The sequence below is a fragment of the Lepisosteus platostomus genome, chromosome 4 (genome assembly GCF_059453375.1).
Source record: "Lepisosteus platostomus isolate fLepPlt1 chromosome 4, fLepPlt1.hap1, whole genome shotgun sequence".
NCBI classification, from domain to species: Eukaryota; Metazoa; Chordata; class Actinopteri; order Semionotiformes; family Lepisosteidae; genus Lepisosteus; species Lepisosteus platostomus.
This window is the reverse complement of record NC_142614.1, coordinates 66,193,119-66,218,584: the sequence shown is the minus strand read 5'-3', so window position 1 is coordinate 66,218,584 and position 25,466 is coordinate 66,193,119. Positions and strand designations below refer to the sequence as shown.

General features: G+C 37.5%; 1 protein-coding gene across 2 annotated transcripts in view; it reads right to left on the bottom strand.

Annotated features, from left to right (window-relative positions):
* dcc (DCC netrin 1 receptor) overlaps nt 1–23,450 on the bottom strand; it is a 377,917-nt gene extending 354,467 nt beyond the window's left edge. For both annotated transcript variants that reach the window (XM_088630328.1, XM_088630329.1), the window contains exon 1: nt 22,989–23,450. In XM_088630328.1, the coding sequence (XP_088486454.1) occupies nt 22,989–23,079 (91 nt within the window). In that variant the 5' untranslated portion in view covers nt 23,080–23,450. The remainder of the gene's footprint in view (nt 1–22,988) is intronic.
* Between the last annotated feature and the right edge of the window lie 2,016 nt (nt 23,451–25,466).

Genomic DNA, 25,466 nt, shown 5'->3' with positions numbered 1-25,466 from the left:
TCTGCCTTCCAGCATTAGAAGATAAAAAGACGCCAGAGCTTATTGTAAGGTATGGGACATTGTGCACTCAGTGGAGAGGCAAAAATAACAGTTTTTTAATCTGTCACTTGAATGTATGTCATCTCTCCCAAAAACGTACTTGACTTACAAGTCCATCTATCAATATTTTATTTCCTTTCTTTTTTCTACAAGGAGAGATCATGTTTAAGGACACTGAAGAGCCTTGAGTCTTAAAAGAACAAGGTGCAGCAAACCATCATTTTTTATAAATTTAACTTTTCATTCTTTTGGGATAACATTCTGGAATCAAAAACATAATAGTAATTAGCCTAATAATAGGCTTTATTCATTAACTAGGGAAACCTTAACACAATGCGTTTAAAAATAAAGGCAATTCAAAATATAAAATCCACTAAATGATTGATTGGCCTGCAACACCTCTGATCTCTTCTCACTGTGTTTTCTTCTCACGCCTTTGATCACACGAACCAACATGTAAATAACTATTTTGTATCATGTTATACTATAATACACAGGACAGTGTAAAGAAACTTAGGAGTCATTCCAATATACTGTATATGCTTCAAACAAAGAGTACTATGAAGAGACATACTGTAGAGCCATCCTATTAATGGTACCAGGTCACTTGCTGATATATATATATAAGCTATATATATATTAATTTTCACCTTGGACTTTTTATTTAAACATGTTTTAAACTGGTAAAGTTTCATTGGCAATAAATACTAATGAATATATTAGTGGAGCAACCAAAACAACAATTTTAGCAATGCATATATAAAACCACTATGCTCTGTAAGTAAAAAATATGACTTTCTCTTTCTACATTGTAATATAATTCCAGGCAGATCAGATATCAATCATATCAATATGATATGCATACAGAGTGTCAAAATTAGTAAGGTTACACAATCCTCGTCTGTTTGGAAGATTTGACTGAAAACAAATCACACTGAGTAAGTTAGTAACTCCTACTCTCTTCTTCAAATATTTATGGCCATTTTTGCGAAGCAGTTATGAACGTTTAAAAGTGAAATCTACTAACATAACTTAGGAATGGAAAAGGTAATTTCAGCAACCAGCAAAAAAATTAAGCAGATATTAGGGTTGAAATTTTCATTTTGCAATAGTTCTGTTGCGGTTTTCATTTAGTCCAGACAATTTAGGAACAAAATCTGGAGTTTATTTGGAGTCAGAAAATAATTAAGAATTTTTATACTAAAAGAAAAAGCTTTATTTTTCATTTATCTTCCTTAAGCTACCACTACCATTTAGATTGCATCCTTACATGGTCCATAATTTTAAAGTCCCTGTCTTGGAAAAACATTAAGTATCCCCTGTAATAAAACTCTATATAAGTCTATATTCTTTACATTTCCAAAATAGTTTGATTTAACTGAAGCGGGAAAAAGGACAACATCAGTCGTATTCAGGTACATATAGCAGAGGTCACTATGCCTCAATGATGGCTGACGTTAGCTCATGACATGGAACCCGATATTTACACTATACAGAAATCCTTTCAAGGGTAGAGTTCTGACCAATGCCCTGGCATTGATGTGGAATTCTGAGGTCATTATCTAGGCTAGAAAGGAGAGACGGTGACCAGTTAATTGCATCATAACGGCACAAGAGAGGAAAAACAATGGAAGTATATAATAAATAAGAATTTATCAATAGTATACAGGTAATACTGCACTTTCTAAATCTTAATATTATGGTAACATACAAGTAGCTAGTAACTAAAAACATATACAGGCATTAAAGCCAAAATTAAAAAAATATATAGTAATTGTTTACAAATTTGTTACAAGATTGCATCTTTAAAAGCACCAATAAATTTATTCATTGCGAAGAATAAATATAATTTTGGAAAGTTCGGTTAGCTTACATGTTCCTTTCCAGAATCCCACTGACCGAGTAATTTAGTTATGAACTCTTGCATCATAAGTCCTACTACAGCATAACCAGACAGACAGAAAGTGGACATCCACACCATTAAAGAGCTCTGCTGAAGTTTTACACAGTTTGTCTGTCTTTTAGAGATGGAAATGGTCTGATAGTGCTATTGTATGAAGGAAAATTGGCAGCCCAAGGTAGAAATACAGGGAATATCAGATAACACAATAACAATGTTTGAGATTGAGATGATGGAGAGCTGCCTGTGGAGACCACCATCTAGTGATAATCCAGGAAGGCTTGGAAACACTGGCTTTCATGTTTGTCACATTGTGTCAAAAATGTAATACAACAGGTTTTATGTACCGTATTTCATGCATAGGTAAAGATAAAAAAATCTAAGTGTTTGCAACATGACAAAGATATCTGTTCATATCCAGTAGACATTGGCTTGAGGGAAGACATAAATCTGTTTGATTCTTTTCTTTCCTCGCAGCTGTTATCTGCTTCCCAGATGGATGAAGTTTAACCCCCCAAAAAACAATGTTTTGGATGTTTTGGGACATCAATAAAATCTGAAAAAAAGATTTTCTGTTTAATGATGAACTGTGAAAATTCTGTAGAAAAGAGCATCCATCTCTCAGTGAAAAAGTGACAATGACTTGCAAAAGGAACGTAATTGACTTAAAATATTTCACAGGAGTGCTGCAAATTGCAACCACATTTCAGAATGAGTCAGACCTTGCCATCCTCTTAGACGAGGAAATATAATCAAGTTCACGAGAAGCGAGGTGAGAAAATAATAGAATTATAACCGAGTGTGGATCAACACACTGTCTCTGCGGATGATTCACATGGGACGAAAGTATTGGATGCCAATTAATAAAGTTACATACTTGAATCCTGGTTAAATTATTTTTGCTCGCCCCAGAAAACAAACATTAACAAAGAGAAAAAACTTTTAATTACATACCACACTGTGATATTGTTTTTATAAATATCATCAAAAATTCCCAGTTGTATTTATATGTAGAGGTATAAACTGTACAGTATACAGTATACTGTAAGATTGAGATGCTGTATGGATTCAGATTTGAGCACTGAAAGGATAACATGTTTCCTTTCAGCTGGAGTTTAATTTATAAAAAACATTTTTCTATTATGGATGGCTTGTTCACCCTTTCTATGCCTTGGTATTTGATAATACCCATCCATCCATATATTTTTCTAACTGCTTTATTCAATACAGGGTTGCAGGGGAGTCAGAGCCCATCCTGACAAGCAACAGTCATGAGGCTGGATACACCCTGCACAGAACGTCAGTCCATTGCAGGACACACACGAATGCAGAGTGCAGAAAGAAGGCACAATCACACCAGGGCCAATTTTCCCAGAAGCTAACTGACGTACAAATATGTTGCTCAGGATTCAGGAAGGAAACCAGAGCACCCAGAGGTAACTCGTGCGAATATGAGGGGGAAAAGATACAAACTTCACGGAGACAGCCTCCCAGGAAAAAAACACAGGGCCCCAGTGCTGTGAGGCAGCAATGCTACTCACTGAGCCACCCTTTCACAATATCATAGTGTGAACAATTCAAAATTAAATAGAATTTTCATATATAATACACAAGAAATATTGACCTAAAAATTAACGGAATGGTCTTTAGTACTTTCATGTTTTATGTTAATTTTTAAACACAAATGAACGGAAAACGGAAAATGCTTGATGGTTGCCTGGAAGAACAAAGAAAGAGCATTGAGATATTCTATTCTTTTTTACCCTTCCTCTTACTGCACTCAACGTCTTCAAGCTATACTGCTGGGTTGTGCGTTTGAAGCCACATAATGTGTTAATTCCAGAGTAATTACTGTTGCCTGACTACTGGATGTCTGCATGGGAAAGTGCTATCAAGCACCTTCCTTCTGTGTCGAAATCAATGAGGGAATGATCTCAATAGCCAGGAGCAGTACATTACCACAGAGTAATAGTACAGTCTGTCCTGCAATCTCCATTTCCAATCTAGTCGTTCCCTGACAACTCACTCAGAGATGGTGCTCCTCCACTGGCCAGAGCTGCAATCTTGATTACATCCTGCATACATGTTTACAATGATGCACAGTGAATGAGTGCCAGGCCTTTTTCCCTGGGCTGTCTTCTTTTCCCCGTTTTGAAACTAAATTGCTAATCTAACCAGAGGCAGTCGCCAGAGGAGGATCTGGTCCTTTAAAAGATTCGGTCTGTACTTTTCCTTTTGTCAGATACAATAGTAATCAATGGGCGTGCCTCTGGTTTATTGCTGAACAGGGCTGTTTACTCTGCCGTGCTCCCACAAATCTACTTTGTTACCGAAAAGCTCAGATGGAAACTCAATTTCTCTTCAATTTCAGCAGGCCCTGTTATGATAGATATGGATATTATTTATGTGATGCTTTCCTTTAAATACACAGCAATGTTCGCAGAACTGTAGCATTTACAAGACTAAGATCTTTGTAGATTCCCAGGTCAGGAAGCAAAAGGTATAATATCCTTGTGCATCAATGCTAATGACTAAGAGTATCAGTCATTACTTAGATAGGAAATTCAGCTGTTTGGCTAAAGCCAGGTTTGGAAGATAAAAAAACATAATACTGCTTATTTGTTAACAGCAGGATGTTGTATCAGTGCTTTTCTCAAATATACTGACCAGCCAGTATTACTAACTTACTTATGTTACTAAGTACCTTTGTTTTAATCATATTTAAGGAACACAAGGTTTAAACTAATCCATACATCAGATAAGGAAGCTGCTTGAGGCAAGCACAGGGCACAAGACTAGACTAAACCCTAGGCATGACACCACTTAATTGCAAGGTATAGAAGATACAAAAACACATACAGTAGGAAGAATTTCTGATAATTTCTAAGTCTTCTAAAAGCATTTTGGTGAAAGGTCTAGGCATTTTCTTTTTGAGAGCTTCTCTCTTGACAGTGGTTTGGATTTGTAAACTGGTGACAGTAATTTCAGCCCCTAAAGTCTTTATATTTTTTCCCCAAACTGAAACGAATCAGTCGCAAGGTGTTCAAGTGTTCTTCTTACTCAGGTGTTTTCCATCTGAGCACATCTGGAAAGCAAACAGCAAAAAGTAGAGCTCATCCCAAATGACACTGACAATCTGAAAATCTGAACTGCCTGCTCTTCATTTCTGCAGCAATTTCTTTTCAGCAGCTGCACAGATAATAGCCAGGAGTCTTCAAGGAATGAATGCATTTACAAGCTGAATGCGGAGAGTTAAACCTCACATTCGCATAGCTGCAGTAAGAATTTAAAGCAGTTTCATGAACCAAGGCTTCCTAGTCTATTCAGCACTAAGAGTCAGCTTGGGAATCATTTGACCTCTAATGTTCCAGAGACTCCCTGGTAAGTTAAAACTATACACATTTACATTTTAAACCTACTAATCAGCATTAAATTCATTTTTAATTTATGCAAAGCCTGATGTTTCAGTTGGCAAAAAAAAAACTAAAAATAGTCACATCATCTACTACTGTATATGGGACAAATGGCAGATCAATTGGTATTTGGAATAAAGATATTAAAGCCACATTTGAGAAGGATTAAATGTTTACAAATGAGTTACAGTACAGACCAGATTAGACTAAAGCTTCACCTTGTTCAAAAAGTCACAAAAAATGTCCCTTGTACTTTATCGCTGATTTCTATGGGTAAAGGGGAAATGCCACATGTAACCAAAAAATCTAACACATATTGGGTATTGTGTTTCTCAACTGAGTTGACATTTAGATTTACTTCTAGTCGGTACCAAACAAAATTTGAGATAACAGCCATCATGAATACTGTTAGAAAATACTATAAATTCCTTAAAACAATAAAATTGTCAAGTCTTCCCTAGGCCTAAAAACATTTCTTTTTACCCTATTCTTCACAAATGCACAAAACCCTTAAATGTCAAATGCAATTACCTTCTCTACTTTTCACCTCACAGGAGAAAGAGGGATGTATGTAGAGACTGGCTGTAATTTGAGCAAATAGGAAAAAACAGTAAATATCCCACAGGCACATCATCACCACCGAGGTCTTATGGAGCTCAACTCCAGCATTTATTGTAAGCATGAAGTCTCCTTGATTGATGCATCCTCAATCCATCTGCATCAAAATCAAAGTCTTCCTGTCCTTCTAAATGTTAAGCTTCACATACATTTATTTGTACAAACGCAATAAGGCTCAGCGCGTTGAGCAAGATAAAGAAGTGATGTCACCCCTGTCTGAAATCTAGACAGTGTAAAACTCTAGTGCAGGAGTGCACCTGGGCTTGCGACAGTGGAATTCTTTACTGGCTATAGTGGTGCCAGTTTTGGGCCTGGTAGACACCACGATTGAATCCTGACAGGGCAGAGTAAAGATGCACTAGTCACTGGTGTTGTTGAGAATTCTCCCATGGTGGAGAGACAATCTCTTGGCATGAGGGAGTTATCCAGTGTCTAGGCAGTGGCACTGTAGTGCTCAGTTCCTGCAGGCAGCTGGGATCAAATCCCAGTGGAGACAAGGAGAACTGCACTCATCACACAATCACTATGACATCATGAATAGATTCCCTTAGAAGATAAATGTATTGCATGAGTATACTAAATCAGTGCATACAGTAAAGCAAATTAACATTAGCTGTTTGTATTTAAAACATTCACAGTTTATTGTACCTTATCCATCCAACAATTGATAAAACTTCCCTCATTGTAAGGCTAGAACCACTGTACCTGCCATAAAGGAAAACTGTTTCATTTATAGGAACAAATACTGTACTGTATGTTAATTAATAGTCAATCAAAAATATTGCTGGATAGTCACTTAAGGAAAACTCATCATTTTAAAAAAGTATGACTTTTTTAGCTCTGGATTCCTCTCACAGTCCAAAGACATAATATACACATCCTGAACTACTAGTAAGTTAACTGGCTTCTGGGAAAACCGGCCCTGGTGTGAGTGTGAATTTGTGGACAGTATGTCTGCCCTGTGATGGACCAGTGTCTTGTCCAGGGTGTATCCAGCCTTGCGCTCATTGCCTGCTAGGTTATAAAACGGATGGATAACCATGTTAAAAATTGTATTTAAAGGCAGTTGTGCAGAATATTTGTAATTCATAATTTACACATTCCTATTAATATTTTAATTTACATTTGATTGAATATATATTAATATTTTAATTTACATTTGATTGAATATATAAATATCGGGGGTTTTAGTTGCAATTACACTGGAAAGCACTACATGAAAGGAATAAATGTGATTATATTAGAGGAAATATGCTGCCCTTTGCAAATGTAATGTATTGTTATTCCTTAAACACCAAGGAGACAGAACACAGAAAACGACGTACAGTATGCAAAAGTAAATCAGAGGTTGGTAGTGAGAGCCCGAAAAGTGTAATATCTGAAACAAAAAAAGGTCAGAAAAGCTACTGTAGGTCGTGTACAGTAAGTGTGTACTGGGAGACGCTACGGCCAGCACCGGTAAAAAGTCAATACCCCAGATGAGAGGACGAAAGCACCGGTGTGAGTTTAGCAGGGACCAAAAATACAAAAAGACCAGAAGTGTACCGCTGTGCTGCGTTAGCTTAAGGCTGTGCTTACCCTATTTAACCGGGTCCAGGCTGGGGGGGGAGAAAAAAAAAAGAACCGCTACCAAAGCGGTGTCCAGACTGGATTTACCCGCTGCGGGGTAATGCGGGGTTCAGTCTGGTGAGCAGGGCGCGTAAGGAAAAAACAAAACAAGAACTGTTGTGCATGAAAAATGTGCGTGCGTATTCCTACCCCACTGAAAGTGCGTGATGGGACACACAAGAAGAAAAAGAAGACCTTGCACGGCTGCAATCCCCTCCGGGACTGCCGATGTAAACTCCCCTCCCCTCCCAGGGGTGACACTGCTCGTCCCGTTGGAAGGTGTCCAGTGTGGCTTTATAGGACCCGCCCAGCTGCGGCTCATCAGCTTGAAGCCAAAACAGCCGGGACTACAAAGGCGAGGCGTCGCCCTTCTACGCGGGCTCCGCCTCCACACTGGACATGCCCACGCGAATTCCAACGTACAGTATGGGTTTGCTGGATATTCACATTAGGGAAAACGTAACATGAAAATCACAGGACCAATTTTATTGGTTGAGATTTCTACATTAACACTGTTTTTAAGGGTACAACATATACTGCCTTGGTTCAAGTGCTACGTAAGTTATAGCAGTGAAGGCTGCAGTATTCAACTGTGGACCACAGGAACAACAAAAAATAATGCGTGAAATATTAGTCATTTTGAGTTAAGCAGAGGACAAACCATCTGCTCTTCATCACAAAACTGAAGTGATGTAAAATGAAGATTGAATGTCCAAATAAATACAAACACCATATGTATCACGAGCTCAGGCTGCTTGAAAAAATATCAAAGAACCCGAACAAGCTGTTCTACTCAATATATCCGTTGAGCAAACATGATACTCTTAGGCATGTGTGATAAATTAAGCACCAAGATTCAGTTGTTTTGGGGAGGTGAGAGGGTTCTGATATTTGATAGCATACAAAATCTGTGGGAGAAAGGGTGCGAGAGCACAAATAAATTGTGTCCTAATTTTACAGATTGCACACCAGATATTTACACAACTGCAAAACACAAGTAATACATTCTCTCCCTTCACAGCTGATCTGGGTCAGTTTGATGAAATCTGATTCCTTTTTCCTTTTTAAAGTATCCAATAATGAGGATGAAGTTGAAGGATACATAGCTTGTTTTTTTTTAAGGTGATTAATGTACCATAATGTAATGTACTGCAGTGACTAACAGGTATGGTACTTAATCTCATTCCATTAAATAAAAGATCACTTGAAAGTAACTTAGCCATGCCTTCTACACCACCAGTCCATACCTCATAGAAGGAACACCAGATTTTTTCCAGCAGTATTTAAAAAAATGAACAGAGAAAATTGGACATTGTGCTTCACGTGACTGTAAGGGGAGAAAAAGTCATGATGGGACACATCTACAGTAACTGTGTTACTATGGTCATTGGCATTGTGGCAAAAAACATAAGGGAAACAGCTTCTGAGCATAATGCCCACATGGTGAGAAACCTGTGTCATATGTATTGCTGTAATTAGGGCTGACAAGTGCAATTTGACCTGGAATTCAATGACACAAAGTGTACAAATATTCAAGTGGCACATATGTCCATACTTGGAACATAGGTACAGTATGCTTCCAAAACTTAATATGCTAATGATAAAAAAGTGAAAACCAACAAATTAGAAAATGCTGTTATTTTAATTCAACTTTTTTTATGTGCAATATAAACAGTTGCTCTGTTTGTGCTTTTGTTGAGTTCCCTGCATGACAGAGGGTATAGGCATCTCTTGATCACTTCGTGATTCGGCAATCCAGTACTTCCTTTGCCATGTCAGTTAAATCATGGAGGACACATGCCTTCTATTAATACAGAGACAACGTGGCATGTTTGCTTCAGCAGAAGACTTGCAGCACCTTCCCTTGCAGGATCATGGCATTTATTTTCCTTTTCACGCTGCTGAGGCATCACACAAATCAGATGAATTTATCACCTTTGTGAAACATTATTTTAATAGATTTACGGCTTTGCAAATGAGTCTCACTCCACAAGCGTCATTGGAGCTTGTCAGGTGAAGCGAAGAGAATAATGCTGATTGCAGAATTTTTGCAACCTATTCACTAAGCACAAAAATCACGAAGAAGACTCCAGCATGTAAAAAACATGGAGCTGAACGCCTATTAAAATTGACTTCTACGTCTTATAAAAAGTATTAGTATTGTGATTGTCTACAAGTGGGATGAGTGATCCCAGGACTCCATCCTAGATGAATGGCTCATTGCAGGAGTTTAGGCAGAAAGTTGAAAGGTTTGTAGTTGACTACAGAATCACTAGACCTGATGGTAAAGATAAAAGAGGCAATGGAGACTCAGAGCAGAGTAGAGGTAGAGGTAGAGTGTGGCACTACATAAATGTTATTCCTAAAACTGAAGGCATACTGAAGGACCTACAGAAAGGTGTGGAGCTTCAGTGAAAAGTTAAAATAAGACTAAGACTGAACGGCTAAACCAGTTTAAGGAGGGAAATATCTGCCCCAAGCTGGCAAAGGATGACCAGGCTAAATGCACAGGAGCTCAGGGAAGAGTGCACATCAGATTGACAGTTTTTCAGGGAGAAGAGGTGGCTGTGTCCCAGGGGTGATGGAAACCACAGATGAGTGTGTACTACCTCCCTATCATTAAGCATTATTTACTTTTGAGGGAGACTATTGAGGGAGAAATACCTTCTCTCTTGACCTGAGAACAACCTGCTCAAATAACCTGACTAATTGGTCAAAGACGAATATTTATGTTATGATTCAAAACTAGGCAGCGGGGTCTCCCAGCACCATCGACATCTGCTAGCCAGGAAGATAGCACTGCACCAGAGGGAAAAGAAAGCGCAGGCGGAATCAAGTGACTGACAGCCCTGTGGATCTATTGTGAGCTTGTTTGATTTGAGAGATTTTCAAATAAAGACTCACTTTGGATGCCAGTAGGCAGCCTAGCTGCCCAACGTCTGACAGAGGTATTCAAACCAAAAGAAGTATAGCTAGAGCTCAAAGCATCTTTTTCGTTCCTCCTACTGGCAGATAAAGGAGTGCTGTTTTACCTCATGGCTGTTTCTGTCTGTCTGTTTTTCCTGGAACCTACCTTTTCAAAGATCTTGTTATGGCACTTTGCCCCTGGGTATGCCGCTTATACAGTACATATCCCACTTGGATTCATATTTATATGCTATAAAAAAGACTCTCACACGTATAGAGTACGATATAGAACTGTGGAGTGAAAAATATTTGCACTGCAGCAAAATTATTAAAATATTGTTTCACAACAAATATAAACACATGTAAGTGAGTTGAATTGTACAAACTAGGGAAAACACCATGATTTTTCATTAATTCAGGATATAACCACTGTTAATCCTTAAGTCAATTACAGTGGCAACAAATCATCACTGGCTATATATTGACATTTTGGAATATTGCACGGTAAGAACATGTACTACTGTGATCATAAGAGAGGGAATATATAATGTCTGAAAAATGCATATTTCAGTTTAACAAACACCAGTTTATCAAAGGGTGCAGCAACCCAGAGCTAAGAAACATACAGTGCAAGATGGCACCACATCCTGGCTGGGTCAACACCCAAATGCACCTACTGTATGTACAGTGTAGAAACACCAGTTAACATAACCAGGATGTTGCTGGAATCCAACCCTTCCTTATTGACTGTTTCACACAACTGTTACCTCAAGTCCTGATACTGTCCCACCTAGACTACAGTAACTCAAGCTCATAACCTGTCTCCTTGCTATAACTACCCATCCACTCTAGCTCATCCACAATTCAGCTGCTTTGTCATAATTCTTATGTCCTTTGTTCTCATGTTACTTTGTTACTACAGACCTTCCACTGGCTCCCTACTGCAGTTTTAAAAACCTAGTCATTTCCAGCTGCTGTCTCAGCTACTCTGCTTTACCTTTGCCTCTGTCTTCAGTCTTTTATCTTTACCTAAACCCCCTCCAACTGTGTCCACTCTTCTCTGTTTTCCCATTTAAAGTGCCAGTTTATTCTTTATTCTCATTCCCTTAATGATGGGACGAACATGAATCAGAACTGTTCAACCTTTCGGCACCGGCACGCGGTTCTGAGTGCTGTCAGTTACATTGAACATGTACTGTAAATGACATTCTTCAGTATTCACTTAACTCTTGTTACTTAGGCAATCGTTTTGTATTTAAACTTTACTTTTCATTTATGAAATGTACTGAATGTACATTTCCTGTCTGTATTGCAGGTCACGCTAATTAAAAGAGGCTGATAGATAAATTAGAACAAAAATGATAAAGGAGTATCCGGAGAAAACCCACACAGAGACAGGGAGATAAATACTGTAACAAAGGACCCAGGAACAGTGAGGCATCAGCTCCAGTCATACAACCATAAACATAATACTAAACATTTTAAATTCACATTACACTAAAAATAGTATTTAAAACATCAATTCAATGGGTAACTGCAATCAAACAACCTACATAAAACAAATTGCCTCTTGGGGATAATAAAATCTCTCTCTCAAGGCTTAGGAATTGTTCAAACATATTTCAAATATTATGTCCCTTTTATCCTTTTATGAACTTTTATGAATATTATACTGGAGAACATCCTTGATGTTTATGCAATATCTAAGCCTTGAATGCTGATTATGTTGTCTTTGGAGAGGTAAAATATTCAACTCAATTCACAATTAACAAGTTTTAATAATTAACAAGTTATGAATACAAACTACAAGCTTAGTATCAAACAAAAATGGGCCAAACAAATAATCTTAAGCAAACACAAGAATTAGAATAATTAGAATAATAACATATAACCCACATCCCTTGCAAATAAAGTATTAGCCGAAAATAATATTTTAATGTGGCTTTATTACATTTAATTTTTCAGATTCATATAAAAGACAAAATCAAGTCTTAAGAGGCCAAAGAATCACCGTTGAGGGAGAAGATAAATATGCTAACAGTTATGTTCAGACAAGAAGAAAATGCTTGTGTTGCACACATTGAAACAGCAGATTTGTATCACACACCAATTAGCTCTGTGGTCCTGGCAATCCTACCTACTATTGATTGGTGAGTTTAAAAGCCAAGTGCATTTTGTAATGGTTAATTTAAACAGATGAAATAAAAAAGGTAGGATAAATATAAAATGTCTTTTCTCCAGTCAATATTTTCTGTACCTTTGCCCATTTACTTTTGTATAAGAAACACTGATTCATCAAGTTTTAGTATTAGTCTTATCCATGCCTTGTAATAATTGTAGCCTAAATTGCATTTAAATCAGGCCTGTCAAATTGGGCTATCCTATAACAGTTCTACATACAGTATGTGATCAAATCCTGAGAACTCAGGAATAGATCCTTCCTAGAGCTCAAACAGGTGAACCCATAGCAATATTTTTCCTTTCTATGTATTTTGTATTTCTGCTTGACAGAAGCTGGGGGGACAAAATTAAAGTCTCATTGGAGAACAAGGTTCTGTTTGTAGGACATTCGCTCCCTTATTGCAATAGAGAGCGAACCACACTTTCGGAAAATCTGCTTTCAATTAACACAATATTAGGTTCATGCAAGCCAGTTACAAAGACCAATTAGGGGGAATCTGTACTCATTAGCATGCTCCTGTCATTGGCAAAAGACTGTAGGAACCTGCTGTTCATTTGTTTAACCTGTTGAAAAGCTGTTTGGCTCAATATTAGTGCTTCATTGGCTCTTAATGTAGGTCCACTAGTTCCTAAGTAGGAATTTAAAAGACGCAGTAACCAATATTGCACTTGTGTCAAAGGCCTGGCATAGGTTTTGCTGTTTATCAAATCAATCATTGCAAAATTTTAAAAAATTTCCACTAGACAAGCAGCTGTCATACTTGTACTGTACATTCACGTCACATGGTAATTGCAGTGTGTTTCCATTATAGCTAACAAGCCAAGCTTTTGAGTGTGTGTTTTTTTTTTTTGCATGTCCCTATTTCTTAGAGGAGGGGAACAATAAAATCTATTATTCTATATCATAAAATATATCATTTTTAGTGTAAATTACACTAAAGCATATTAATGATAAAACAAACTGTAATAAATGACAGCTGACATGACATCACGTCAAAGTGAATGCTGGTGTGACAAAAGGATGATTCCTGTACTTACATACTGTAGCTGCTTTAATGTTACAAGAGAAAAACTGTGCCCTCCTCACCCATTTCTGAGATCAAGTGTTAGTCCCCTCCTACATTTCTATACATTTCTTAAAGACTGCCAGTTTAAGTGTTTCACTTGCATTCACAGCTTTCACTAGCAATATGTAGCTGCCTTGTCTGGAATTACTTCAGACAGATGAATGTTTTTAGTGCACAGCATGGGGCATTCTTATATTTTTTTCTATACTGTAATGAAAGTATAATTACTGTTTATGTTGTAGACCATGTGTGCTTTTTACATTTGCACATTCACTTTTACTTTCCATTAGGAATGTAGTAAGAGTTAAGAAAACTAAACCTACTCTACTTGCCCTTTCTTAAAACTGCTAGAATACACACTCTTACATAAGATGCTTTAAAGTGGAATTTACATTCTTAATATTTTACAGTTAAATATATTACCCTGATATGATACATGTTGCCATTTATTAAACTATGCACATTCCTTATTTGCTTTTCATTTAGAATGACACTTTATGTGTCCTTTACACTTGCCTCAACATCACACGTTCAGAGATAATCAGTGTTAACTTCAATATCACATGCAGCAACACAACTCAATAATTATTGAGGTCTGTGCATTACCCTTTCCTTTAATCTCTCTCTCCTGCATGTAAGGTCGCCTATCTGTTAAAAATAATACAGTTATAGTAATTACCAACTAAACCAGCCATCTGAGTCAATGCCCTCCCCACACTTTTGGATTAAAGGCAACTCCTTGCCTCACATATGTTGAACGTGACAGGAGCGGTATCATCTTTTTCCTGTAAAACTTCAAAGCAAAGGTTCCCTCTTGAGCCTCACATGGAGAACAAGCACAAAAAATAAATGATTTACGAAGATTCAGGGCAGGATGGTTTAAGTAAACAGTCACTTTAGCTTTTTGTTCTTTTGCTATCTACAGGATTGTGTTATCTTACACAACGGATTCCTTTTCTGCTTTGTAGGCATGCAAATTACTTCACGTCCATGCTGAAATAAATGACTGCCATAGTGTACATTAAAGCTAGAGTTTTAAAGAGCAGCAGATGAGTCAGAAGCGAAAACAACAAATAAAACTGCAACTGCACACCAGTGAGCTGATCCAGGCTGATATGTGAGGGATGCTCATGTTTAGTAGTCCTGTGTAAAATTAACTTTTTAAGCAATAAGGCTTTCTGTTGAACAATCTGCAGCACAGAGTATCAAAGAGCCAGATCTGGCTCCTAATTCCCCTGAGTGTGAAGGGCCACAGCTGCCGATCTAAACAATTTATTACAGCTTGCTAAGAAGAGACTCAAGGGAAGGATATGCGTGCTTGCTCAATGTCCCATTACTGCCTTACTTTAAAATCCTTCTGTTTGTTTCTGTTAGCCCCATAAATTAGTAGGCACAGTGCACCCGATTTAATGCAATATGCAAAGAGAAAATAAATATAAAAAGAATTTCAATTCAATCCATTTTTTCTGCATTAAAAGGCTTCCTTCCACGTAGCCCAAAAAACAAAACAAAAAAGCTGAATTTGCAGCTAACAATTTAAACTTAAGCAAAACTTTCCACATGGTTTCAAAGATCCCCTAATTAAGTGGCTTGAATCAAACACACATTGTGCAAACCTGTGTCGAGGTTCAGCTTACATTCTATTGCTTTCATTGCATTTGTATTCAAGAAAGAAACTGATCTCTACTTAAATTCCAGTCTCCATGCTGTGTTGAACCCTATTTTAATCGACAGAAATCCCACTGGAGAAGATCAAGGGAATAGCCCTTATTCCTATAGTATGGTGTGGAATTATTGCGGAGATTAACATTTAACTACACCTTCTTGATTATTAATGTGCTTTAAAACAAGGATATGAAAGGAAAAAACACTTCTATGAGTACCCTTAATCAAATCATTATGACAGAGCCATTATGGTCTAACTATAAAATAATGTCAAACAGGCTAACGGAATAGCTGCATAGAGCAATAGGAAAGATTCACCTACAATACTGAATTCATATACTATGAACTGTGCTTTGCGTAACGAAAGCGTTCTTTCAGGACCCTATGCAGAATACACGATCCGGGGTAGAGTGGGGAAAAAGCATGCGGGACTCGGGAATGAAAACAGGGGTCGTGTCTATGGTGCACTGCCGAGGCAAACAATCCAGGAATAAGTCCAAGTGAGAATCCAAAAGGAGGCAGAAGTCGAAAGCCGGGTGATCCATCCTAGACAAACAGGGTTAAAACCCACTGAAGCTAAACTGGTGTTAGCCTGGTCAGTACCTGGATGGGAGACCTCCTGGGAAAAACTAAGGTTGCTGCTGGAAGAGATGTTAGTGGGGCCAGCAGGGGGCGCTCACCCTGTGGCTCATGTGGGTCCTAATGCCCCAGTATAGTGACGGGGACACTATACTGTAAACAGGCGCCATCCTTTGGATGAGATGTAAAACCGAGGTCCTGACTCTCTGTGGTCATTAAAAATCCCAGGGCATTTCTCGAAAAAGAGTAGGGGTATAACCCTGGCATCCTGGCCAAATTTCTCATTGGCCCTTACTAATCATGGCCTCCTAATTAGCCCCATCTATGAATTGGCTTCATTACTCTGCTCTCCTCCCCACTGGTGTGCGGTGAGCGTTCTGGCGCACTATGGCTGCCATCCCATCATCCAGGTGGATGCTGCACATTGGTGATGGTGGAGGGGAGTCCCCATTACCTGTAAAGTGCTTTGAGTGGAGTGTCCAGAAAAGTGTTATATAAGTGTAATCAATTACTATTATTATATAATCTACATGTGACTTTAGTTCCCAACCACTGAGCTGCTGTTGGGACACAGGGTGTTTTATCAGTATACTTGAATTAAATCTCATATGAATACATCTGATTTGTAGAATTAGAACAACTGTTCATATTTCCACATGAAAATACAAGTCTTTTAATTAAATGCCACATTTTGTAAAAATGACTGAGATACCCTATAGCTTGGGGGCAGATCATTTGAAATAAGCTTTTAAAACACCCCATAGTCTTCCACAGATGCACATAACAGAATGCTATTGTTCAGCAGAATGACACAAGAATATGATTCAATGCATCTCTCATGTAACTGAATTTCAGTTTTGTTCCCCCAAAGCCTTTTCAGCAGAGCAGTCAGTTAGACCAATTAAAAAGAATAGGATAATGTTACAGAAATGGCAAATGACTAGCATCAAAAAGCTCCTTGTTACTTTGGCACTGTAGAACCTGCAGGTATACTGTATATGAGGGTTTATATCGTGATAGTTTTCTAATAGAGGATGGCATAAAACAAGCTAACTCCCAGTGCTAAACTGTAAATTCACAAGACCCCACAGTAAGCAGGATACATTAAATCAGCTTTAATCAGATTCTTAAAAGTACACTCAAGTGATAACATTTGTATCTCCCCTATAAAAATTGGAAAGTGATATTATTACATTGTGTTTTGTTTTCTACTCAATTGACTCCTTACATCTTAAGTACCTTAGGTGTCCATAGGCAGAGTTCTCGAGTTCGGAGCTGTGCCAGTGCCAGTGTGCCAGTGTAGGCACACTTTATTAAGGAATATGTAGAGGCAGAATTCACAGTGAAAAGTATAAAGAAAAAACAAAGTTTCAGTTGTGTGGCTTTATTGAAATGTGAGCTCCACTGCTAAAACATTGTTTAAAATACTTTCTTTCTACTTTTCAGCATGGAAGTAACCTTGTTCTCCACACTGGCTCTAGTGGGCGTAGGGTAAGATAATGTACTTAAGATCAAGCAATACAGATATTTCATTTGGATATTATATGTTTTTGGATAGGTTTATGCAGATAGTAACATGTGCTTAATAGGTCCAAATGATAGGATAATCCTACAATGATAAAACAGGATAAAATGGGACACCACCAGAGCAACATGAATTGAGGCATATGAAGTTCCTATTCTCCATACAAATAGACAAAGACACTAAAATAGAATATACTGCATTATCAATATCAATTTCAAAGCTTTTTTTTTAGAGTCAGCAATTCTCCACATGCACAGAAGATTCGTCTACAATGATGTGTATAAAAGGAATCAGATCTAAAAGGCAATTGCGCATATGGTGCCTGACATTTTTTTTCTGCAAGATTCAGGATCATAAATATTAAGTGGCTTCACCTCTTTTGCAGTTACAGTATGTCTGCATTCATCACTTGAGATGGGTGTCTTAGGTTACCTTACTTCAAGACTTCAAACTGAGAGTACACATAAACAACAGCATTTGAAATAAATGTCTGCTTTTAAATCATATGCTGTTGCTGTTGTTTTTCTCTTAAGATTGCACACCTGCGAAAGTGTACAAAATATCAAGTAGCATGTCCTGACATTGAAAGACATATTTATTTATTATATATTAAACTAATCAAAAGTCAGTTAATGTATTGCAATATTTTACTGATGTTCTCATTTCTGAATATACTATTGACTTATACAAAAAAGTGTTGAAATAAATCTAGCATCTGTTCCATATCCCTCTTTAAACTGTACTTAGTAAAGGTAAGACCTCTGTTAAAAGCAAACCATTCTTTCACCAATATGAAAAAAAAACCTCAAACAGCCACACATAAAATAGAAGAAGTACATCAGTTTAATATCTACTTAAGAGGGAAGACATTGTAAGACACCACATAGAATGAAGTAAGGAAGGAATGGTTTAATTAAAGCCTTGATTTTCTTCAGTTGGTGTGAATTTTCAATAATTAGGGATTATGAACAGAGCTAAATTAGTTGAATGGCAAACTATTTTCATTTCACCTACAGTAGAGTACCCCATATAAACAAGCATGTGGTTACTGTGCCCAGGTTAAAGAAACATAATTTCCTTTATATTTTTGGGAGTGGAGCATGGGAAAAATAATGCTGGAGTTTTGCAAATCTTTCCATTTTCTGAAGATTTAAGGAAAAGGTTAATTAACTATCTCAGTTAAAGAGTATGATTTACTTCATTGTTTTCAGATGTAAGTGTAGCACTACTAGTGTATCTCTTTGTCCACCTATAGAGCAGCAGTAGCTACTCTGAGATACTCCCCATTTACCCACACACTTCTTTAGAATGTAGTATCTGTCAGTGGCAGCAGATCTGTATATCCTCAAGCCTTCTTCTTCTCAACACTGAGCATTTAGGTTTTATAGTGAGTTATAAGTGAAGACCACCATATTTGCTACTTAAAAGCTTGCCTTAGTAATCAACCACAATATCTATGCTCCTGACGTGTATTCAAATGAAATACAAGCAACATGGACAGCATGGTGACATGGAGGCTAGCATTGTTGCTTCACAGCTCCAGAGTCCTAAGATAATTTCAGTACTCGGACACCTACTGTATCTGTGCAGAACTTGCATTTTCTCCCATGTGTCTTATTTGAGTTTTCTAGGGTTTGTCAGGTGCTCTGGTTTCCTCCCAACTCCCAAATCCATGCAAATTAAGTTTGATTAGCTTTCCAGGAGGGGATTTACAGAGATTCCACACTCAGGGGTGGTTTCCAATTAACAAATATTAGCTATGGGACTACAGTGAAAACCAAATGCCTTCTTTTTTTGTTACCCTTTGTAATGTTCTAAAATTATAACATAGTTAACAGAAACTGGATTAATTAGACAGCATTTACTTTCAGTACTTAAAGTAGAGAACAATGTTTTTGTTTATTTGGTGTGTTCATTACATTTTTCCTGTGCCACACCAATACACCCTGCTGAGTGGTTTCTCATTGTAATTTATACAGGCAGACATCTCATTAAAATGCAGTTGTTGAGTCAGTGATGAGCATCATTGGTCAGGTATCAACCCCGGTCTCATCACACCACACTGCTGTAAACTCATGTCCTTCCTGGGGGAACCACACTGACATGCATCTCGTAACGGAAATACAGCCTCTGGAGACGCACCAGTGAATCCCATTGTGACTCTCCCAACTTTTAATGGGAGTCTCCTATCTAAGATGCTTGTTGTAGTCATGGTGTTCTTTTAAAAAAACAACATATTATCAACCAAGACCAGGACTTTTATTTTATTTACTTTGAAATGTATCTGTAAGGGGGATAGTGCAGGAAAGTGCATATACAGGCATCTAATGTTAATCAACTACAGTATGTAATCTGGCAGCAGGTAATCAATCACTGGTGCAAAAAATGATTAGGGTCCTAGGGTTCAGTTCAAGATTGGGCCTCACTGTATGGACTTTACTCACTGTTCTTCTGGGCTTTTGTCAGGTGCTCTGGGTTCCTCCTACATTTAAATTTGTTGTTTTTTGCATAAATATTGTCAAGCTTGAGGTAAGCATACTGTGCTCCAGTTAAGTTTCTCACAGAGAGAAAAATTCTAAAAAGTTCTTGGCATTGGAGATTATGCTGTTTTCTTGCTGCCATTACATAAGCAATAGAGCAAAAGGCATTTTTTATAGATGTTTGTTTTAAAGTACAGTTTATAGCAATGTTTCTAGCGTAACAAAAAATCAGCAAAGCTTTGCATCAGTGCCGTGATTAAACATCACCTTCTCTTCAGCTGTGTAAGAAAAGTAATACTTTCATTGGAAAACGTTTATTTCAAGTACTTTGGTGATGAACAATTCACTTGAGAACGCCGAACAGTAAAACCTGCATTCGTAAAGCCACTGTTCATTTGCCCCGTGAAATCGATATTGAATTATTGAGTTCGAAGTGAATGCTCTGATTTTGCTCATTCAAACGCAATCTAAAAAGAAATAAGGTGCTATGCTTTTTGTAATTGTATTTTATTATATTAAATAACGCAAAAAAATGAGTGAGACAGAAAAAAAGGGTAAGAGAGAATAGAGTAAAAAGTTAAAGAATAGACCATCAACTCAAAATGTACCTTTTTGTGGAAATAAATGCGAATACCATAGTGCGCTAACGGGGAGCAGCAGAGTGTGCTTGAATTCGTCTGGACAAAATACCATTAAATAATAAAGGTTCACCGAACCCGTATACATTCACAAAATAAAGTCTTTATCTTTAAAAAATATAAAACTATACAATTATTTACAGACACGCTCCATGCATTACGTACTGTATGAGCCCCATGGGCTTCACTTACGCAGGGCAAGCAATGTAGGTTTGAAAATGGAGACAGCGAAAAGGAATTGATTTATACTGCACCACTCCGACTGTGTAGGACTGCCCCACTCAATACTCTCCGTAACCTTCCGTGTTCACCGCGGTTGTGTGAGCTGAGGATTTACAGAGACGTATGGCGCTGGTTTCACAACCTGGTGCATTTGGACAATACGTTTCCTTAATGGTTCTTCAATCTTTGTTTTAAGAGGTTGAAGAGAAAAGCTATGAATATAAGTCTGCTCAAAAAGTGATCTACACATACTGTACGGTATGAAGCACTGAGAATAAAAATGCATTTTTGCATTGGTTGTTTGAATTATTGTAATACCGCATGGTTACCACATATCGACAACATTGTAATAGTTAATATGATCATATGTACAGTAGAAACCGTACTTGTCTTCTTGGATATCCTTTTTATTCGCCGCTCACACACGTTTGCATGGGACGATGGCAATGTTTCACCGATTTTTTAGATTCCCATGGCAGGCTTTTCAGCTTGAAACTTGCTACCACGTCTTGCTAATAATTCGCATGTTATAGTAAATGTCCCCCGCATCGAATAATTTTCGGCGCTCTAGCACTAGAGGAGAATACTAATATACCACATTCACCGTGACAGGTTGCGAGCGGATGTTTTATTGGTGGAGTTTACAATCAGCTATATTGAGGTTCACAAACTGCACGTTCCTCCTAAGAAGAGAGTATTAATCAAACTGTTAGGTGATTTATTTGTGGAACTCAATTCGGTCAAAAATGTAAACATTGTGTGCACTTTATCTTTTAGCACGAACTCCGCGTCCTTCAACGCAAATCTAAAGCCATCTAAAAGTGCTTGCATTACAAACAGAACACTTACAGTTTATTGCATGTTGATACCAAGTATCAGCTAAATCATCATTATTATTAATAGTAATATGACCTAGGATGTGAAACAATAATAACGATGATTATAACGACACCCAGGACTACATGCTTAGTGAAGGTTCTAAGTAGTACTGTAATTCGTTCCAATCTCTTCAAATCAATTCATATCATTAACTAAAGCGCTATGACCCGCTCCGCGCACCTTAAGTATTACCTCTGAGAGATAAAAGTCAAATATTTAGTGTGTAGTGGTGTACATGAATTCTACAGGAGGAATTTCTTAGCATATCTTCATTCATATTCATTCTCGCCTTCTTAAAAGCTTTTATTCGATACAGGCAAGTGGAGATACTGCACTTCTAATGCATCCAAACACAATTTAGCAGATAACTATGCCTAACAGCAACCTTATTACTGTAGGTACCATAAAAATAAACGAACCTAGAAACGTATAGATTAACTGATACCTAAAAGATTCCGTGTATCACAGACACACCAGAATGTGAGACGTATTTACAGGTATGCACATTTTTCGACGGATTCTGAAAGGCTTATGTTAATCACCGATACATTAAATGCTCTGTTATAGTTAGAATGCAATCCTAAATTAAGTTTATGATATACATTGCACAAAAGTGCATAGGATTCTTATTAAAATTTAGCATACTGAAATGTATTCTTTGTTCAATGTAACTTTTCCAGTATAGTAATAGATTGCTACATAAAAATTGATGATTGATCATTGGAAAACCAACGGAAATAGTCATTAATTTTTATAATTTGACACAAATACATTCGGATTGCGGAATAAACAAAACAACTTATGTTCCACCCAGTGAATAAGTAGCTCAAGTTTGTGCAGATGAGACATCTTTGTAAAACAGGTTAAAAAAAAACATGACCAAACTACTTGTCTCTGAATCTCATTAGTCCAATATTCTTCTTTGCGTGATTTAGAAACGGTCCACAGTAGTCAGACAAGAAGATACAAAATGAAAAGAGGCGATGAAAACAAAATCACGGAAAGTAATGAGAAACATTTCTTCAAACTGAATTTATTTTTAAGGAATATCGCTTTCATTTTTTATCGGGGGTCTACCCTACAATGTGCAACCATTCTCATAATTTTTACCATTCCAAATAAAACGCCAACCATGGTATAGTTTAGCTGCACTGCCCTGGAATCACTTACCCTGTCTTGTGGTTTTAAGGTGAAGTTACTTAAACATAAACAAAATATTTTGTGCCATCCCTATGATTTTGAATGCAAAATCAAACTATCGACTTACCGTAAGACTTAGTGTCGCATCTGAGAAAAGATAACCACAGTAGCACAAAAAGAAGCTTTTTCAGCCCAATAAATCCAATAGTATTCTCCATATTTTCGCTTTACCGTTGAGCGGTTCTGTCCCACAATCACACAGATCCTTCTTCCAAACGCAGATTTCGCGAATTCAATTCATGAGCATCAGAAAGAAAGGAAAACCGACACCAAAAGCCAATGGATTTGAACAAGTCTACAGAAGTACGTTTCTCTCTCTGTGCACTTCCTCTGAGCACAGCCAAGTTTGAATCAGATGCGTGGCTGCTCCATCCTTGCGGTGTTCCACGAGCTGAGTAATAAAATACGCCAGACAGACCCAGGAAAGGACCGGAGAGGCTCACTTGTTACGGGAGCTGTCCACTAGCACTCTTTGAGCAGGGAGTTGCGAGATGTGAATCCATTGATCTAAAGGGGCTGGAGGTAAAGAACGGTGAAAACTCCAGCTGGAACGAACCGAAATGCAACGAAACACATGTATTTGGGGGGGGGGGGGAACAGACGATCTTTCAGCAGGCTTTGCGGGGAATCACTGAGCTCGCTTGCCATCTCTGGTCAGAATGTGAATTGTTAATGTGAGCCATATTCAATCAACGAAATAACCAGGCTGCATGCATCTTCCACCTTTCTGCAAGCTTTAGTTATCGGATTCTGTTAAGTGCACTGCCCCGGCATATACAGTACAGTAGTGCCTGTATTGACGCTGGTGTTTTGACCTCAAATATAGTAATAATCACTTTATTAGCATTCTTTTTGGTGAATGTGTATTGTTCAGTGTAATATTCGGAATTATAATAAATTGCTTTAAGGATTAGCCAATAGTAAACTACTAGAGTATACTGTAAAAAATCACGAGATTAAATATACTTCCTCTGTTGCTACAAATATATAAATATATCCCAAATTAAACTTGTTCTCGGGGATTTGAGCGCTGGAAAATAAGCACAGCATAATCCGTATTTGTACTATTTTTTTAATGCGTTAAAGAGGCAATGTGACAAACTGTTAGACTAAAACTCCAACATTGTTCAAAGCCGTAAGATGGTCTGTTATTTTTGTTTTAAAAAGCGAACCTGTCTTTCTAAAACTACTACTGTTGTTGTTACTGCCCTATCGATAATATTATCAATAGTAATTTTCAGGGATCATTTTATGCAATTAAAGGAGATCTTATTTGATCTGAAATGTATATATTTTGCATTAGTATGAATGCGTGTTTTTATTAATTTGTGTACTGTGTCATTTACGTTTTGCACTGTCATAAGTTTAAACTTTCACAGTTACTACCAGTCGCTGGTTATAAAGTCTTTCTGGGTTAAATTCTTAAGATTTGATTGCAGTGCTTTATTTTGCCAAAGTAGGACAAAATAAGCAACAGACCACTACATCTTCGTCTTTCAAAAAACGTTAAGTTATCGTTCTTATCGATGAAACCTGTTGCAAAAATTTTTCTAAGATAATGTCTACATGATAAATTTGAAACTTTAATTACCAGAGGTGTGAGAAACAGCTTTAGGAATTACAATTAACGAACGCTACATACGTAACTGTTACAAAAACAACCCATTATACAGTAGATTTCAATCAAGAAAATAAAATATTACAATTAAATACATGTAAACAGCTAAAGCTTTGACTGGATGCCAATTGTTTTAAAAAACGTCGTGTTTGGTGAACACGCACAGAAAAAAAAATATTTATACAGTATGTAGCAATTTGGTTCAGTGGACTGAGCACGTTCGAGAAGTGACGTCATCTTCCATGAAAACCTAGACAGTGTCGAATTCCCTATCTACAGTATGGCGCATTGCGTGCTGGGGTCCTGGGTTCAATTCTGGAACTTGGGTTTTATCTGCGTAGAGTTTGTATGTTCTCCCTGTTTTGTGTGGGTGCCTTCCTGGCGGTCTGGTCTCCTCTCATAGTCCAAAAACATATTGGCAGGTTACTTGGCTTCTGGGAAAGTTCGTCCTAGTCTGGCTAGTTTTTGTATGTGTGTGACCTGCGATGGACTGGCGTCCTGTCCAGGGTGTAACCCACCTGGCAGCATTTGCTTGCATTAATAGGCTCTAGTTCTCCCGCATCCCTGTATTAGATAAAGCAGCAAGAAAATCGACTGAGTGCAGAAGACCTGGTCTTTAAGTACAATTTGTTTATTTCTGTGACAAAAAACAATTGTACACTTACATGAATATCATGAAATGCTAGTTATGGTAAATTGCAAGTAACTGCTTGCCAGAACAATTATTGTATATTCATTATACAAGTATGGTAAATAAAAAAGAAAAACAAACAGGCATGTTAAGGCAAATAAATCAGTTTAAGTAACCATGCTTAATTTATCATGGCTTGCTGAGTTTGGCTTAATAGAAAGTCTTTGAATATTTCTGTCCTTTCTTACTAAGACTATACTGGATGTTTTAACTTAAACTTGCCAAAACACTCAAGC